This window comes from Miniopterus natalensis, chromosome 14 (assembly GCF_054644295.1).
Source record: "Miniopterus natalensis isolate mMinNat1 chromosome 14, mMinNat1.hap1, whole genome shotgun sequence".
In the NCBI taxonomy this organism is placed as follows: Eukaryota; Metazoa; Chordata; class Mammalia; order Chiroptera; family Miniopteridae; genus Miniopterus; species Miniopterus natalensis.
Window position 1 is genome coordinate 17,375,085 of NC_142094.1, and position 12,093 is coordinate 17,387,177.

The 12,093-nt window shown below is 47.1% G+C and overlaps 1 protein-coding gene across 5 annotated transcripts in view; it reads left to right on the forward strand.

Moving 5' to 3' along the window:
- KCNMA1 (potassium calcium-activated channel subfamily M alpha 1) overlaps nt 1-12,093 on the forward strand; it is a 661,836-nt gene that overhangs the window by 540,307 nt on the left and 109,436 nt on the right. For 2 of the 5 annotated variants that reach the window (XM_087824300.1, XM_087824298.1), the window contains exon 19: nt 8,732-8,905. The exons of the other annotated variants lie outside the window; for them this stretch is intronic. In XM_087824300.1, the coding sequence (XP_087680426.1) occupies nt 8,732-8,905 (174 nt within the window). The remainder of the gene's footprint in view (nt 1-8,731; nt 8,906-12,093) is intronic. 5 annotated transcript variants of the gene reach the window in all.

Consider the following 12,093-nt stretch of genomic DNA (forward strand, 5'->3'; position numbering starts at 1 on the left):
AGGATCATTCCATAAAGTACTTTTTCACCAGCAGGAACCAAACAGATGAGTGCCATTCCTGGGACACAGCTACCAACCAAGGGCTTTATTCACCCCACCCCTAAAGGGGGCGCAGTAAATGTAAAACCAGCGAGAGAGCAATGCCTCTGTGCCAGAGCATGGAGAAGGCACGCAGACTCCTTGGCAAATACCCACGTGGAGCACTCTTGGTCTAGAGCAGTTTCTGTAGAAATCACTCAGGCTACTTCCCAAATCTGGGGCAGCTGGGCCCCATGTTTCTGCCCCCTTTCTTCATTGACTTCATACACAGAGCCCCTCCTTTCAACTCTGACAACCCACCGAGATGAGTGTTTATGGAAATCTCAGAACCAGAGCCTCTGGCGCTCATATTCTGACAACCTGTCGGGAAGAGCGTCTCTCCCGGATCATTTCCATCAGAAGCGACACGCCGTCCGAGGTGGAGGCCAGCAAGGCAGAGTAACAAGCGCAGGAGGCTGGGCCCCTTTATAAGGAGCCCCTCACAGCGGTGTGGGGTGGGAAATGCAGCAGAGCCTTGAGGCCAGTAATTCAGAGAACCTGGTCCCACCGGGGCATCAGTGAAACGCACTTATTGACTCCTCATTCCTCGAGTTTGAGTACCTTGTTTGTGCAGGGCACTTTTCTTGGTGCTAGGGATGGAGTGGTGAACAAGAAAGGTCCCTGCCCCCCCGAAGCCTTCACCCTAGTGAGTGATCACAGAACAGTGATCATAGGAACACTTAGGTACATTCAGACAGAGACAAAGGCTGTGAAGAGATTGGAGGCAGCCTGAGAGTGTGAGGAACCCTGCAGAGATGCTGCTTTAGCTAGAAAGAGCTGGAAGGCCTCCCTTGGGTGGTAGCCCTGACCCTGAGACCCAGTCCAGGCAGGCACGAGAGGGTGGCAAAGGCCAGGAGCAGAAATAGGTTTGCAGTGTTTAAGAGAAGGGAGGCTGGCAGTGGAGCTGGTGAGACTGGAGAGAGGGGTACGAGGCGAGATCAGAGAGGAAGGCAGGCGCCACCATAAGGAACTCGGGCTTTAGTCCCATGATAAATAGAGCTGTTTTTATGCAAGGAAATGACATCATTATTTCCTGTGGATCTCCCTGGTGACTGGACAGAGATCAGATTCAGGGAGGCAGGAGGGGAATGGAAGGACGCTGAGAAAGCTGCTGGGACTCCTGCTGAGCCCCCCCCCCCCCCCCAGCCACTGTGGTGGATCCCCGCAGACGCATTTTTAAGTCCCTAGAAATGAGGATTTGGCCCCTAGGACATTTTTCCACCTTCCTTCTAAGCAAGCACACAGCAGCGTTCTTTAACATCATCCTGGACAGAGGGGCGCACGATTGTCTGAAATAATTTTATTCTGTTCGTTTCCATTCCCCTTGGTTCAGCGAGCAGGGCGTGTGGTCCCCCATCACGCACAGCACAGATGCCTCTCCAACCGAAGCCAGTGTGACAGGGCCTCGCGCCCTTCCCTCTGCACCCTCCTTCCCACATGGGCTCCTCTGAGGTTCAAGTTGGGAAACAATCAGAATTGTCCACATACTGTCCTTTCTGATTAAAAGGCCCCAGCAGCCTGTGCTCCAGAGGGCAGGATGCGGGTGTGTATATGTAGGTGGTAGTTAGAATAAATGAGCTATTAAACACGAGGCAGACCGGGCAAGGTAGGAGCTGGGGGAAGCTCAGTTTTGGTTGCAAAGAAACTCTCCTTAGAAGGAGCTGGAATTGTCAATAATGAATTGAATGCACATTGCCCGATGCCCTAAGTTGAGAGGGCAGCTGTCCCAAAGAGCCACTTGTCCAAATCTGTTAGGCCAGGTATTAATATTTCACCCTGGAGTGATACAACGCCACGAGAGCAGAGCTGGTGACAGCCACTGGTCCTCATTCACAGTTTCCCAACCCTCCTTCCCCCCCCAAGCTCATCCCCATTCACCCCGCCTCTACCTCTCCATTCACGTTAGCTCAGTAACTTTGAACATTTCATGTCATACTACCTGGAGAAATAGCGAGTGTGGCATTCCACGCCTGGCAGCATAGTTTAACTCTTGCATTTCTTTCCATTTCTTCATAGCTCTCCATCAAGGAAGAGGGTCACATTCAGCGTCTGGCCAAGGAGCAAGCTCTCCGAATCTGTTTACCCATTTCTTCTTTCTGTATAACAAACCTGGTCTAATGATTGATGTTTTCTCCCCCAGCCTCTGAAAGTTTGCCAAAGGGCAGACTCCTTGGGGACAAGTCATGTCTACATTGATGTGTTTGAAGGAATTTTCTTGAACTTCTAATCATTGACATATTTTCGATTTATTTTTTTCTCTTTGCTGCCTTGGAATGCGGCCCCTACTCTATTTTAACTGCACACTGGTAGTGATCTATTGTGAGTAAAACCGGTTCCCAGCAGCCCGGAGTCCAGTCCCCCTGTCTTTCTCTAGAAGAGATTCTTCTTTTATTTTCTGTGCAGTTTCAGTTTCTTTTTTCCTTTTGGTATTTATGTTGCATGTAGCAGTGAATCAAATGAATCATGCCCCAACTCCGTCACCCAGCCCAATCTGCAGAGTAGCCCGAAGCTGGAGAACCTGAGAGCAGGAGCCCCCTCTGTTCATCTCCACCCTCCCCCCAGCTTCTTGCCAGCCTCTGGCACTGTCTTATTTTTCCATTTGAAAATAAGACCTTGACAGCAGTGTTTCTCTTGAAGGCCTTGTCTCAGGACCTTTAGGGGACACTGAGTAGGCCGAGGTAATTACCACTAGAGTTCGAGATGCCTCATCGATTGGGGGCCATTGCCATGCTTGCGTTTGATAAATTATACTTGGTCTCCTCCACTACTGAGCTCGAATTCCTATCTTGAAGCAAACACACATACTACATATATATTTGTGTTGTGATATATATATATATTATGTGTACCAGTACTTTATATGTAAAAATGTACATTTTTATATATAAACGTAGAGCTATTTTATAGAGTGATGTATTTATTATAATATATGTGCCTCTCTATATGAGAAAGTACCTGCTAAAGAATTAACTGGACACCCAGCTTTGGGACTGTAAGTATCTAAATGGTTTTAATGGAGACAATTATTTCCACCGTGGTAATTATTTCTGACAGCCTATGAGGTTCCCTTGCTTTAAAGTAAAGTTTCTCCTTTAGTGAGTACCCACTAGGACATCCCCAGGTCCTCTACAGGTGGTAGGCATCTTGGAAGATGTTTGCTTGCACCAGAAATGAGCATGGGGTCTTTACTCATGTACATGAGACCACTGAAAGCGAGACCCAACCTGCAGACCAGTTCAGCCCAGCAGCCCTGGGATTTGGAGAGGATGTCTCAGCACTTGGTCCTCTCAGACTCCTTTGCAGCAGAAGAGGCAAGTTGGTCATCTGGTTCTGGCTCGTCTCCAGAGTCTAAGCGCGTAGAATGATCAGTATACAAGCAAAACAGAGCATGACCTTTCTCAATTCCATGCACAATTGTACCAAAATTGACTCTGGGGGTCTCTTTACCTGCAGAACACCTTTAAGGATGGCTTGAGGGCAGGAGCCACTTTTATACCTTCAGAGCTGCCTACAGAATCTAGGGATCCTTCAGGATTAGTGGGAAGTCTTGATGTCAATTAACAAACATCTCTAGTGCCAAATTCCTCTGTCTTCTCCAGCCACAGTGTGATATCAAGGGGGCAGGGCCAGCCAGCTCAGCGAGCTCTGTGCTGCTGACATTAACTAGCTTTTCCTTCCCCCTCTTTCCGTTTTGGGAAAACCACCTGCAAGACCTTTCTTCTTCCTGCAGAAGCTAATAGGAGGAATTTTGCTAAGCGAAGACATCGCTTCTCATTTGTAGGACTTGAAAGAATGCCCTTTGATTCCCACCGTCATGTCAAACAAATGTCTCAACCTTACACCTCAGTGAACTTTTTCTTCCCTGGATGTTTTTACCTGTAATTTTAGTTGCTGCGAGCATCCGAAGAGCAGCTCCAGGGTTGAGGCTTGGAAGCAATCCTTCCTGCACTGCATTGATTTTAAACCTGAGGTTGCGATCTGCTAAGTGTCTATGAATTGAATGGCAGATTTTTTTTCCTACTACACCAGTCTTCCCCTGAATTGCTCCATTTGTACCCTAAAATATTTTCCCCCCAGCAGTTGGATAACTGCATCTGAGCCTCTCAGTCCAGCACTGCTTCTCCAGCCCCTTCCAGCCCACCCTGGAAATTAAGATTGTGCAATTGGAAATTGGCTGACAATTTGGTTGCTGATGCAGGAGGCAGATGGTGCTGAGAACAGGCTGGCCTCCAACTCCGTCTTCCATTCCAGGCTTGGCTGGGAAGGGCTAACAGCAGAGAACCAGAGTTTGACAGCTGATTGTCAGTTTCATGCAAGGAAGGAGCAGTAACTAAAGCACATCTACAGCAGCCACATCTCCACAGGCGTCCTTTCTCATGATCACAACCATTGAGGATATAGGAAAAGTTGTCCAACAGTACATCTGAAAAATCTTCCAGTTTTAAACACGAGTAAGGAGTAAACCTTTGATGATGTCTGTTAGGGAAAATACTTTTATGTTGTCCCTATAAATAGCATGAGGAAGTCATAATGGAAATATTGGATGAATATTCACTTCATTGTGGTGAAGGAAACACATAAAAGTTTTTTCTCAAACTGTAAAACTGTTAGGACAGAGTTCTGAGGAGGAAGGTGAGACCCAGGGTCTAATTCTTGGCAACCACAGAATCTCTTTGAACCTGTGGCACCAGCCCAAGAGCAAGAACTTCATGATGTGGGCCAAGAGAAAAGCAGGTCCCCAGAGGCTGATATTTCTGCTCTCCCACAGTTAAGCTGGCCTATGGGGGCAATTCATTGAGCATAAAGTTCCAAGAGACCTGAGATGGAATGACAAGTAGCTACAGTAAGTTCATCCACCAGGGACACGCTCTTGTCTGTTCCCTGTCTCAGGAGGCTGCCTCCGAGCTTTGAGGGGACCCAGCCAGCCGGCGCTGAAGTGGTCCTACTCCTCTGGCCATGGCAGCAGGAGCAATGTGCCACTTTTGACCACTCTAGGACCATGCCCTAGAGCCTCTCACCCCTTTGAACCCCCTGCCTCCTAAAAGCCTGTTGTGAGAAGCCACTGAATTAATGCCACACACATTTCGGTTCTTAGAGGCACACAGGGGCCTCTTCCTGCCCCCCTTTCAGAGAAAGGCCAGCTAGTTCGGGTAGTATGTCAACTGGCTGCTCTTCCACACAGATTCACTAGATGTCCTCATAGATCCACTTGTATTACCATTGAAATCCTGGGGAAAACTCCCTCTTCTGAGGATTGGGATTTGGGAAGAGAGCCTTGGGTGACTATGTAATAAAGAAAATCAGCAAACACCAAAGGAGAGAGGGCACTTTTTATGGCTATGGAGTAGATATGAAATTTACTTCTGTTTTAAATAAATACTGAAACTTTCAAAGTTGCTCTTTGAAACCTAACCTTGGGAGTTTTAAATGGCACCCTCTTATCTGAAATTAACCTTCTAACCTACATCAGCTCTAGAAAAGGAAACAATCACAGAGAAATGGAAATAAAATACCAGTGATTCTGAATATCTGTGATTCGCTAAAGCAAAACCAAAGGATTAGGAAGCCCGGGAGAGCGTCGAGGGAGACGAGGGGGTGGTGTTTTCCACATTAGGAGGTCCATGACTTAATTTTGATGCAATTTTATTTTACAACTGGAGAGTATAATTTTACACACAGAGCGTCCGCATCTTCTGGAACAGCTACCACCAGGGAGACATACCGTCATCCGTTTTTAGTTAAAGAGCTCGTTCCTGACTCCTATCGTGGCCCAGAGGAAGGCTCTCCCTGCTGGGACACACGTCCTGTGAGCCTGTGGGTCACTCCACCAGGTGGGAGGTCTGCACGGGCCTCACGTTTAAGAAAGTGAACCTGGAAGCATAGAGGTGAAGACACCTGACAGGGGGCCAGTGAAAACAGACTCTTCCAGAAGTAGAGCTAAAGGGCCACCCTTGCAGTCGGGGGCACCTCGGTCTAGACACTGTAACTAGCAAAGGTTTGTCAGTATCTGGGGCTCTATCATTTTGAACTGTTTCTGTCTTGTCTTTGAGCCTCTCATTGATCCCTGTCGCTGATTTTTTCTTTTCTTTTCTGTGGTGGTGCTTGTTTGTCTCCTGGGATTTCTATTTTGTATTTGGTGTGAGTGTAAAAGCGATGGCTGGGAAGCAGTGACGAGTAACAGCATGTTTTCCTTTTTATGCATATGCCGCTTTGGAATGTGACTGCTTATAATTAACATTTAATCTTCTTATAGCAAATGGTTTTCTGCTGCTTTGATTACCAGTTTCAGCCTGTTCCTGCATGCTAACAATATGAAATTTTAGAACAATGCATGGTCTCCAGAAGGGCCAACGGTCACAGTTGCAAACAGTCCCCGAGAGGAGATGGTTTAAGCTGTTTCCTCTCGAATCCTTATCAAGTCGGAGCTTTAAATCACCCATGATGATGGTCATACCTCTGACAAAACCGCTTCAGAACCATTCCTCCCCCAGCCTCCCTCCCTCTGTCCTTAAAGACGGTATATATATAAGAACTTTCTTTCCCTATAAATGTGTCAGATTCTATTATTGTATATGAACCCAAATGGCAGGATGAAAATGAAAACCAGGGACTGTTGCTAATGAGAAGCATAGCATTTCAGAGTTTGATGGGCTTCTCTTCTGCTACAGCATTTGATTAAAATTTTTTTCAAAACAATTTATCTACAGTGAAACAAAAAATCATCTTCGTTTCCCTCTTCTGTGTAAATAACAAATCAATATTTCCAGTAAAAGAACTAGGGAAGAAAAAAACAAGCGCGTGGCCTCCAAGTTGTACTCCAGATCTGGATGTGTTTAAAATAGCTTTACGTTCCTGTCTTCGGCGGGAGCCCTTTTCCCTGCCTTGATTTTAGTAACTGCTGTTGGAGAGTGTCTGGGCCTCGACGCCACGCTTGCTGAATTCTCCTGATTCAAATGCTATAGTAGAACTCCCCCCCCCCCCAAAAGCTAAGCTCAGGAATGATGTCTCACACATTGAACAGGGCCGGGGCTGCATGGTGACCGTCTGAGCAACGGACTGGCAAGGATGCTAAGAGAACGTGTCACTAAAACGTGAGCGGAGTTTACAGGAATGGAGTTGCTGCTGAAGAGATCTCTCATTCACCTCCCCCAGTGCCTGTTCCTCACAATCATAACGTTACCCCTGCTTGACAAATATACTGTATGGCAAGTCATAAAGGTCTTAGAACAGGACTTGACCCATTTGAGAGATTTAAACCCCTCTTCCTGGTGACTGTAACATTCAAGGAGGGCAAAGCCACAAGCCGTATTTTAAAGTAAGGGTGCAACCACTCTCCACAAAGAAAAAGAAAGGGGGGAAATATGACTTTCGAAATGGAAGGTGTGGGCGCAGGGAATAACACCTCTCTTAAGTTCAGGTGACTCTCTGGCTGTGATGCTTGGGATAATTATGAGTTTTCCCCCCGCCGGGGAGAGAGCAGCCCAGGTCAGGCTATGCGATGAGCAAACACGTTTGCCTGTTGTAGCATCAGATTAAATACAGAAAGCTTCTCCCTGTACTTACCTGTAAACCGGCGTGGAGGGTAAAGGTGAGGACATGGAGAACTACGGCAGCGAGGTCCAGCAGCTGGGCCCCCAGCAGCACGGGACCTACAGTACAGGCACTATCGATGCTGCGGCTGAGTCTCAATAGTGTACATGGGGCCTCTTATTTCATGTTTGTCATTTTTAACCTATTTTGGCCAGTATTTTCTGTATAAGAAAAAACAAAGATTAACCAATAGCCCGATTGCTTTCTGAATCTTGGGTGGGTGGGGAGAGAAGAGGAGATGAGATTTTTCAGAGCCTCCCAGCTTTGAGCAGAGCATACACCCCTGAATGGTAAACACGTTCCAATAGACCAGCCTCTCCTGTGCTTTGCGTGATTTTTTATTTCTGAACTGCCTCTAATGTCAACCACGCAGCGTCAGCCTGGAGTAGCTGCATTTCGTAGGTGGACAGATTTGGGTATTTGTTCTGTCAAGAGTAAATGTAAATTCCTGTAGCCATCACGTCGGCTCACTCTGGGGAAGTTCCGCAGAGGCATCCTCAGATTCGATATTAACACGTAATCGTTTCCCATCTAATTTGATGAAAGGCTGTCCCGGGCTCTGCCTAATGCCCAGGAATGGATGGAAATTAGAAAGCCTACATATTAGCTATTTTTGCATCTCGCAGAAGCCATTTATTGTACCAAGCCAGCAGTCCATTGATTGGCTGTGTGTCTGTTTTGTCCTGTATTAATTGTGCCGGGGGAAAATGTCCCTTACGTTTTTGCTGTCTATCATGTGCTCTTCTGCTCATCCAAGACGCCGATCGTAATCAGCCATGCCCTTTTCCTGCAGTCCCCCGCGTCACCTAGGGGAGGAAATTCATACACAACAGCCTTGGGGGATTATAAAGGCAATTTATATTTTCACTGCTTTTTTTGGGGGGGGGGATGTACAATTAAACTGTTACCAACAGTCACTGCATTTTTTTTTCTGGGTCAAGACTGTTAATGTGAACTAAGACCTGTGTTAAATCCCTGCAGCGCCCTTGCAGCCGCCTTGCTGTGCGTGACCTTGGCATTAACTACCCCTCTTCCTCTCCTCTCACCCGCCACGCGGCTATAGCCAAGATGTCCATCTACAAGAGAATGAGACGGGCATGTTGTTTTGATTGCGGACGTTCTGAGCGTGACTGCTCGTGCATGTCAGGCCGTGTGCGTGGTAACATGGACACCCCTGGGAGAGCCTTCCCACTTTCTTCTGTCTCTGTTAATGATTGCTCCACCAGTTTCCGTGCCTGTAAGTTCAACCCAACACGCGCAGCTCCGTGTCTGTGCTGTCTGTGGTATCATCCCTGTCTGTGTTGTGCCTTGTGGTCCTGTGAGTCCGTCTAGCTGGTGTTTTCTTCCCCTTGTGACCTCGTATGTGGTGACGTGTTGCCCCAGTTGCCTGTGTCACTGTGTCCGTGGTGGGGAAGGCCTCCCTTGCCGTCTGCTAACGTGTGCTTCTTGGAATAGCATCGGGACTGTGATCTTACAGCCTGGTGACAGTCTCCCTCTCTCCTTTAAATACAGATAGATGGAAATTAATGTGACAGCACATCAGATTCAATGTTAATTCAGAGATGTGTGGAAATGTATATTTTAATGTTTGGGGAAAGCTTAGACTCTGGATTGGGTCGAAGGGAGGAAGGGAAACTAGTGTAGTAAAAAATTCTTTTTAGTGAGTTTAGATCATTTCCAAAATACACCAGGGTTTCGATGCAGATGGATTTTTTTTTTTTTTTTTTTTTTTTTTTACTGTGTCTCCCTAACCTGTATCCCATTCCTCCAGTGCCAGGTTGTGTCCTGTGGTGTGAAAAAAGTGTTCTAAATCTTCCAACCTATATACACTGTTGGATTCTAGAGCTGCCCCTCAAAATGATGACTAATTCAAAACATCATTCCAAAATATCTTTTATTTTTCCAAAAATGGAGCCCCCTGTTTAAGGTATCTTGTAGCAACTGTGATTCCAAATAACCCAAACCGTAAGCATTGAACCTCCATGAGTGCCTTGAGTCTGTCGCATGGCCTTTGAGGTCAGCCTTTGTCACTTGCAAGCTCAGCGACGTTGAAGAACCTGTTGAGGTCCTGAGCTGGTAGCCAACAGAGCAGAGCTATGCCGGATTCCTGAGACATCCTTCATAGTCATCTTCAGCATGGGCTTTGCTGGTGTTCCATTGACACGATTCCTAGGTGATGCTACCGTAAGCTCCAGCTTGTACACAGAGGCCCTGGGCTATGGGTCCTCCTCTAAGGGCAGGAGAGGTTGTGGCTCCATGTGAGGACCTGAATGCCATAAATGTAGCTATGATCGTATTTTCACATTTGGTAGCGTGGGAGGCGAAGACAATTATTCCTCCTGTGCTCCATCCCTTCTTCCTAAAAGCACCCAACACATTTATTGGTGACCCTATTGTCACCCAGTCTCTCCCCTAAGTGCACAGAGCTGGTAGAATTGACCCCACCAGCAGGGGTTAATTCAGACCGGCAACCAGGATGGAGAAGAGCACCTTGCTCTTGAGCATTTACTCCCAGGAGAAACTTGCCCCCACTCGCCTGTACTGACATTGAAGGTGGTCCTAGCCTGGTGTGCTTGTGTGACCAGTGACTCACAGAGGCTCCGAGGGCTGAGAGAGCTCTAACTTCACTGTGTGTGGTGGATAAGTGTGCCAGGCCGGGTGCTGGTGTCTGTACCTGCAGTTCAGGTCTGAGGCATGGTCTGCGTATTGAGCTGTCTTAGAGTCATCTGCAAAAGTTAGACCTAGGACCGTGAATCATCCTCTCAAATTGGTGATTTACTGCCTCTCCAGAACAGAGCCAAGGGACAAGACTCATTTGTAAAAGTGATAGCTAGTGGACGTTGCATTGAGAGGGATTTGGGACTGTCTAATTCTTGTCTTGACATTGACCTAAAAAGGAACTTTTTAGAAAAGAAGGTTTCTGTATAATGATTCTTACAGAGGCCATGGTATGAATTCTTACTCCTAATTCTCATCGTAGTTCTTCTTTCTCTTCATGTGACACTTCCAAGGTGTACTAGGTCACCACCAGGCAAAGAATTTCTGTGTCTATGAAGTGTGGCAAGACGCCAGCTTCAGAGACGTGAGCTCATGAGGAGGAGCAATGGGGTGGGCTGTGGTGGCCCCTCTTGGCCACATCACTTTGATTGACTGTGCAGAATGTAACCATCAACCACTGGGTTACCCTTCTGCCTAAGGCACAACTGCTGTTGCCACATAATTACTGGGCTCTCAAACCTTGGCCAGAGGTTCAGTGGAGAAAAGGAAGGAGCCACTCGGGCTCTAAACTAGGGCTTTGTGGTCATGTCTTGGCACTGGTCACTCATACCAGTCACAGCAAAACCTGCGTGTAGGCCTATGATACCCGGTGTGTGTAATTTGCATTTCATCCAGAAGAAACCATAATTGGAGGGATTTCTCAGCTCTGCAATTTAATCCAAGTGTTGATGGAGGCCAGGAGAAGAGAAACTCAGGGCGGGCATTGTCCGGTCCTCTCGGAAGCATCCTGTGCATGAGCTCGCAGTCCTTCCTGCCCCTCTGAAATCAGCCTCACCGTGGAAAGCATGGGGCTTCGGGCTGTGTGGAAGCCTTAACTGGTACTGACAGCTCCGGGGGGGCTTGCCGCCTCTGTTTCATCAGTCTTTCTGCCGTCGTCACTCCATCAAACAAAAGCAGATTTCATCCATCCCTGTGTGAGACCACTCACCTTTGACCATTAATAATAAGTTAAGAAAATCCATTCCAATTTTAGCTCCTTTGTGCGCCCACATGAGCCCTTCTCCTCCAATTAAAAAATGTCTATCTCTATGTGGAATTCCACTGGCAGAGCTCCAATAGCCATCCCCGGCCTCCCCTCGCTGCTGGTGGGGTTGGGTGGTGCCCATTTGACAGAGCTGGTTGACTCAAAGAGCAGTGGTGAGAGCGGGCTTTTCATTAAATATGAGCAGATGTGAAATGTAGAGGGTTTGACAATTAGAAATGGCAGGAGAAGGGCCCTTGAATCAAAGTGAGGTCAGATGGGCGGATCAGATTACTTCTCTTACATTCTTTAGTTGTTCTGAAAATCATTTTGAATTAGTGTCAGCAGAGCCATGATGGGTTTTGCCCTTTGTCTTTTATGCTGGGGCTGTATTGTTTCCCAAGACACTCATTAAAGGTCATTATATGATTACGGAGCTTGCTTTGGTCGCAGTTTCCCAGTTGAGCCAGCGTGCTTTGGAGGCTGCCTAATTCGCTTCTCTCTTGCCTTTCGTCTCCCTCTTTCCTACTTTTTTTTTTTTTCTTATAAGGGGAAAGATTTCCGTTTTCAAGGGACATTAAATTGAAACACAAAGTCCCATTATGTGTTTTCTGAAGTGGGAAGAGAAGTAGCCGGCTCCCAGAGGAGCGGTAATGTATTAAAAGTGTTCACACAGTTTTAGAAAC